This window comes from Anneissia japonica, unplaced genomic scaffold, assembly GCF_011630105.1.
Source record: "Anneissia japonica isolate Jap-2015-1 unplaced genomic scaffold, ASM1163010v1 scaffold287726_len2788222_cov184, whole genome shotgun sequence".
NCBI classification, from domain to species: Eukaryota; Metazoa; Echinodermata; class Crinoidea; order Comatulida; family Comatulidae; genus Anneissia; species Anneissia japonica.
The window spans coordinates 767,826-774,738 of NW_022705125.1; the positions used below are offsets into that span (position 1 = coordinate 767,826).

The 6,913-nt window shown below is 36.6% G+C and overlaps 1 protein-coding gene across 6 annotated transcripts in view; it reads left to right on the forward strand.

Moving 5' to 3' along the window:
* LOC117105286 (protein YIPF3-like) overlaps window positions 1–6,913 on the forward strand; it is a 33,955-nt gene that overhangs the window by 7,593 nt on the left and 19,449 nt on the right. For 2 of the 6 annotated variants that reach the window (XM_033246396.1, XM_033246398.1), the window contains exons 9-10: window positions 1,224–1,388; window positions 1,939–2,029. The exons of 2 other annotated variants lie outside the window; for them this stretch is intronic. In XM_033246396.1, coding sequence (XP_033102287.1) covers window positions 1,224–1,388; window positions 1,939–1,997 — 224 coding nt within the window. In that variant the 3' untranslated portion in view covers window positions 1,998–2,029. The remainder of the gene's footprint in view (window positions 1–1,223; window positions 1,389–1,938; window positions 2,030–6,913) is intronic. 2 more of the 6 variants (XM_033246397.1, XM_033246399.1) reach the window with 2 other exon arrangements.

Consider the following 6,913-nt stretch of genomic DNA (forward strand, 5'->3'; position numbering starts at 1 on the left):
TGTTATTTTCCTCATTTTCAATGTTAAAACAACAATTTTTAACGATTTGGTGATGGTTTCTGCCTAAGAAATGCCTAAAATCGTAAACTTTGAAGGCTGATTTCTCAAATATTGTTCTTTAAGCAGCTGTATGTTTAAACTTGTGTAACTTCATAACGAAGTGTCGGATTTAAATGATTTTTTTACTATTTTATAGCTCTCATTGTACAGTTAAACTGTATTAATAACTAAAGATTGATTTTTCCTACGAGTGACTGGTTTGGCTTGTCTTTGCCACATATACACATATGAAAACGTGATAGACAGACAAAAAAGAAAATTTGAAATTTATCCTAATTAACAAAAGGCTAACATGATAAAATTCAAATATAAAAATAGAAATTTCAGTAAATTGCAAGCTGGTTCTCTAATCATTGTTCTGTAATTAATTGTGTTTTTTGTCAGATACTGTTTATAATTAGGGTGTTTGTTGTTCATTGTTTATATTTTCTTATAAATTTTTCAATGGAAAGCTGTAAATTGAGAAGGCTCTTGTTGCAGAAATAAGTTCATTTCTTTCTTATAAAAAGGCACAAATACAATGAGGTTTACAACCTTCATTTAGCAATTGAGTTCTCTAAGCAAATATAACACATAGTGCATGCTTACAGTATAATATATTATAACACACCTAATAGACCCCTGTCATTTGATTGGTGGATTTCGTATCATGTGACATTGGTTATTTATCCCATTTCGTCACTCATTATGGAAATTTATTTCCATCTGTGCATATTCTTTCCATTCATTTTTGCCCATTGCACGGTGCCTAGGAAACGATATGACTTCAACCTAATACAGTCTTTTGATTGGTTAAAAAGATGCAGGACTGTTCCATTTAGAAATAGGGTAGATTTTTTTCATAAAATGCTAAATGATGAGAATCTCCATTCAGAAAAAAAAGGTAGATTTTTTGAATGATAGGCCTATATCAAATGACAAGAATCTATTTTAGGTGTGTTATAAAACAAATAATGTTTTTTATTCACACAATGGAAAGAATATTTTTATTCGTTGAAAAATTGACTGTTCCATTCAACTCGGCTCTCGCTCATTAAATGGATCAATCAATCTTTCAAATAATGAAAATATTCTTCCCATTGCGCTCATAAACATTCATTATTTGTATACCATAACCCTTCTGTATGCATCCTATACTAACACAACCCAAAATCTGTTTCTAGATATTTCTAACATAATTGATGGGGCGCCTGGCAACCAACCAATGCTAGATGTCGTTGAGCGCGGCGCTGTAGATGAGCATGTTAACAATGTAGAGCCACAGAATGTTGAGATCGCTGAGCATATTGTCAAGGAGGCCATGAAAACGGTCACTAAAGCAGCGAAAAGTAGGTTGCTGATGTGAATGTGTAGTTATCGTATTAGTTTTTATGTGAATTGTAGATTTTTGTCTACGACTAAATTTTGGTATACAGCATTATTGTAATACTACACAAATTGTTTTGGAAATTATAGTTTTTGTTTACAGTACATTCATGAGGCAAATCACCCTGAATATCCTGCAGAATTCCGAACATTCTTATAAGTAGTAATGTGTATCCATCTTGTCTTCGGTATCTTTCCATCAATTAATATAATTTGAAAGTTTCGACAACAGAATTTTGTGCTTCTAAATGCTCATTTTAACTCTGACTCAAGGTATAGAAAGACTGACAAATAGACACATACACAGGGTTAGACCTTGTATATTTCTTTTAGTAATATACAATATTAAATTATTTGTAAATTTATAAACTTTATAAACTTTTGCCACCACATGTTAATAAGGTGGTATTTCGAACAACCTTGATGAGAATCGTAGTTTAAAAATATATTTTGCATCATGCATTCATGCTTTCACAGACTTAAGTATTTCATGAAGTGTTTGATTACTCTTAGGTCTGTCAAATCTTGGCAACCAGCCAATGATACATGCAGATGCTGGTGACACTATGTAAATGTGAATTCCATGCAAATGGTATAAAAATATGTAAGTTGGTTTGCTGGCTTTACCTTCTTGCATGATTAATAGTTTTGATTTATAATTCTTTGACATATTTTGCATGCCTTTTTGAGATACATTTATTCTTGGACTCTTCAAGTGCAAGTGTTATTTATGAAACTTATGTTACAGTGTATATGCTGTTTAATTTGTTATTTAATTTATATATATATATATATATATATATATATATATATACACCTCATACATAGATTCTAGGCATCTGATTGGGTAAGTAGTCAGGCAATAGCAAGTACTATTCCCCACAAAAATGGTACTTTTTTAACCTGTTGCCATGTGCAAACTCTAGACCCACTACATCGCGCTGCTGACGGTAAAGGGGACTGTGTCCTCTATGACAAGATTTGGATTAAACGCCTACTTCAGCGGATTTTGGCATTTAACCCTACCAGGTACCCATTTATACTCCTGGGTGGAGAGAAGCAATGCAGACAAAGTGCCTTGCCCAAGGACACAAGTGAAATACACAGCGAGGGGATTGAAACCCCAACCCCGAGTTTGGGAAACCAAACCGTTCACACTGCACCAAACCACTAACTACAAATATTGACTACTCTAAATTCGAGGAACGGTAAAATCTATTGCCCCTCAGTGATGTAGGGACCGTAGCCCATTTTGCCTCGGGCCCTCGGGAAGATAGACTACGGCCTCCACATCACCTCAGGGCAATAGATTTCACCATTCCCCTCAAATATATCATATTTAGTTCATATTGAGTTCTGTTTTTTACATTTGGTGTTTTATTTGGTAATCAATGCCGTAGCCAGCTATTGGGACAGTCCCACACAATTTTTGTAATGGGTTCACAAAGAATTTGTCCAAATTATGCAGTTTTATGCAAAATGAGTCCACTTTTGAAAAATGGGTCCAGATTTCTCATATTTATCTTAAAATAGTGTCATGAATTCCTATTTGACATATTTCCGAGCTGTAAAGCAATGAATAGGAATCCCTCTTTGACATATAAAATACAAATACAGCTCACAACGTTGTAACACAACTCTCGCATAAACTTTTGTTCTGTATAAACTCCAACAAGAATCCGGTATCATTATTCACATTAACATGTGTTTCAAAAAGAGCTTTTTTCAAAAGACTAAGCTCTCACCTTATATATATTAGCCCTACTGTAGAACTCGAGAGCATTCAAGAGCATTCCATATTTCCTCTACAGTTCCCAAATTCCAGAAACTTCCAAATATTACTCTTGGATTCTACATGGTGTCATGTGTTCTTATAATTACCAATGTGGTTTACACTTGTTTATTTGGTGAATTAAATGTAATTCTAGAATGTTCTATGTATTAAATATGTTAAATAATAAAAATAAGGCAAGGAATGGTAATTTATTACACTCCCCTCCCCCCTCTTTCTGAGCTCAAAACTTCCGTTTTGAGAGCCTGGTTTATGTGGCTTTATAAAACTAACCTTTTCCACAACAAAATACTCTCTTATGAATGAAAATATACAGTATCTTTAACTTGTAACTGAATATACTGTACACTGTAGAAATACACAATCACATAAACTAAATGACAACAACATCATTAGAAAAGCAAAATATAGATTTCGTACATTTAAGAGGCAAACTTCAAACAACTGTTATTTTTTTTTTTTTTTTTTTCCCAAACATTTATAAACTGTGCTGTAACATTAAGTTTTACGGGAGAGCCGTCAGCATTACTGTTGGAAATACCCCTTCTATGCACCACTGTAAAGCAATAAGGTTGCAAATCAAGACTCCAGCAAGTGGGTCTTTTGTTGGTGTCCCTCATTCATTCAGTCATTTTAGTGGCTGATGATCAGTCGCTATCTTAAACTTCCTACTGTAGACTTTCTACTGCCCACTTTATGACTATACACTCCTTCTCGATAGTTGCATAATTTCGCTCCCTTGGTAGCATCTTACAACTAAGTTACAACACAAGATGGTCAGTACCATCAGGGCCTGACTGACTGAGCACTGCACCTGACACGTCAGTGTGCAGAATGAACTCTGCATTAAAGTCTGGGTTTCTTAAAACCGGACCAGAACACAATGCTGTTTTCAGCTTTACAAATGCCTCCTCGCAATCAGGCATCCACTTAATTTTATCTGGTAATTTCTTTTTCGTCAGATCAGTCAGAGGAGCTGCAATGTCAGCATAGTTAGGGATAAACTTACGGTAGTACCCTGTCAACCCAAGGAAAGGTTTGACATCCTTCTTAGTTTTTGGTTTGCTCCCAATTTACTACCGCTTCTACCTTTAGTCTTTTGAGGTCGCACCATCCCCTCTCCTACTACATACCCCAAATAATGCACTTTGCTATGTGCAAAACTACACTTGCTTGATTTTACTGTCAAGTTGGCCTGCTTGAAGATCTGAAATATTTCTCTGATATGATGGACATGACTTCCCTAATCTGGGCTAAAGATCACAAGATCATCCATATAGGCTGCTGCATAGCCTTCTTTTCCACGCAACAGATGATCCATCATTCTTTGAAACTGGTACAAAAAGGTGTTGAGAAAGCTGTGTATTGCTTTGACCTTTCTGTTAAGGGAACTTGCCAGTAACCCTTGCTTAAATCTAACTTAGTTATGAACTTAGCTGGACCAACTCCACCTATTATCTCTTCTACTCTTGGCATAGGATATGCATCAAACTTGCTCAAACTACTTACGCAAAAGCGAGCTGTACCATCAGGCTTTGGTACCATTAGGTAAGGAGAAGACCAAGGGCTGTTAGATTCTACTATTACCCCAAGTTCCAACATAGATTCTACCTCTTCCCTTACTTTATCTATCTTAGCCTGTGGAATTGGATGCCTTTTGTCAAACTGGATGCACTCCTTGTTCCATTTCAATATCATGCTCTATCACTGTAGTTTTCCCAGGCCTATCCTGTAACACTGACTCATACTCTGAAAACGCTTCAGCCAAATCTTGAAGCTGCGCTTCCTCTAACCCTTCACCATAATCTAAATCCAAATTAGAACTAGGACCCTTTGACCAAGTAACATCCCTATCCTAACCTTCTTCCTGTCCACATACTTCAGTTATTGCTATCATAGCCTCAATAGGTCTACGATTAAATTTCTGAAGGAGGTTTACACGATAGATATTTGACTTTTTCCGTTTGTCATTAGTTTCTACATCATAGTTTACTGGGCCCATCTTTCTTGAAATCTTGTATAGACCCTGCCACTTTGCTTCTAACGCATTGCTACTAGATGGTAAGAGCAACAAAACTTCATCAACTGGACTAAACTCTCTACAAACTGACTTATGGTCGTATGTTTGTTTCTGCTTTTCTGAGCCTGCTCTATGTTTTCCCTTACTAAATCTTTCATTGAGGCTAATCTATCTCTCATCTTAACGACGTGTGACACAATGCTCTGACAGCCTGTCACTGTGCCCGTCCACATTTCTTTCATTACATCAAGTGGACCCCGCACCTTCCAACCATACAACAACTCAAATGGGGAAAACCCTGTGGACTCCAGTGGAACTTCCCTATAAGCAAACAGCAAATACGAAAGCATCTTGTGCCATTCTGGGGATCTTCCTTAACAAACTTCCTAATCATTGACTTTAAAGTACCATTAAACCTCTTGACCAATCCATCTGTTTGTGGATGGTATGGAGAAGTAGTCGGACCTTTAATCAACAATAATTTATAAATCTGACTCAACAATTTAGAGGTAAAGTTTCACCCTTGATCAGTCAAAATTTCTCTAGGCACCCCTACTCTAGAAAACAACTTAACCACTCATCAGCTATCTTTGTAGATTTGATGCTTCTCAGCGGAATAGCCTCGGGATATTTAGTTGCAAAGTCACATATGACAAGAACATACTTATTCCCTGACTTACTGCGTTCCAGTGGACCAACAATGTCCATAGCAATCCGTTGAAATGGTTCGCTACTGTAATTATGGGCATTGGAACCATCGGGGCCTTAAACTTAGTCTTAAACTTTGAAGTTTTCTGACAACTCTCACAAGTGCTACAATACTCTGCCCCATCCTTTCTAACTCAAGGCCAAAAGAATCGCTGTTTGATCCTGTCTAGCGTCTTCTTTCTACCCACATGACCTGCCAGTGGAATATCATGAAGACTTTCAACACACGGTTACGACACGGTTTTGGAACCACTAAATGTTCTACTGGTTCAGACTGGATTTTAGGGAAAACTTGTCTGAATAAGACGCCCTCTTTACAGACTATCTCCTCTTTTCCTGTCTACTAACATCTGTTTTCTAAGAGGATCCAAGGTTCTATCCTTGATCTGATACTCTTTAATTTTATCTACACTTATGTCCAACATATCTAACTCTCCCTTCTGACTAGACTTAGTTTCCTCTTTCTTTGCAAACTCTTTCCTAACCTTACTTTTTTCACTCCTAGTCTTATAAACCACCTCCTTAGGAGGATTTTCCATAAACATTTGTCCATCCAAATGTCCAAATTCATTCTTAAAATTGGAAATGTTTGATTCATCTAACTGCCTGGGAACTATGCCACAAGCCTTTTCTTCTTTCAATTCTTTCTCTTCTGTAAGCCTATCATTCCTAGCCTGAGCCCTATAGTTATGACCAAGCTATGAACGTCATGGGTCTTATCACTGTTAACAACAGTTCAACATTGGGAAAATCTCTACCAAGAATCACATCTTTAGGCAAATTTTTGCTGATGCCTACCAACAAACTATGCTAACATCTTTAGGCAAATTTTTGCTGATGCCTACCAACAAACTATGCTAACATCTTTAGGCAAATTTTTGCTGATGCCTACCAACAAACTATGCTCTTCATTTCCCACCTTAATGTTTACATAGGCTGTAGGGTATGCTTGGACATGGTCATGGACA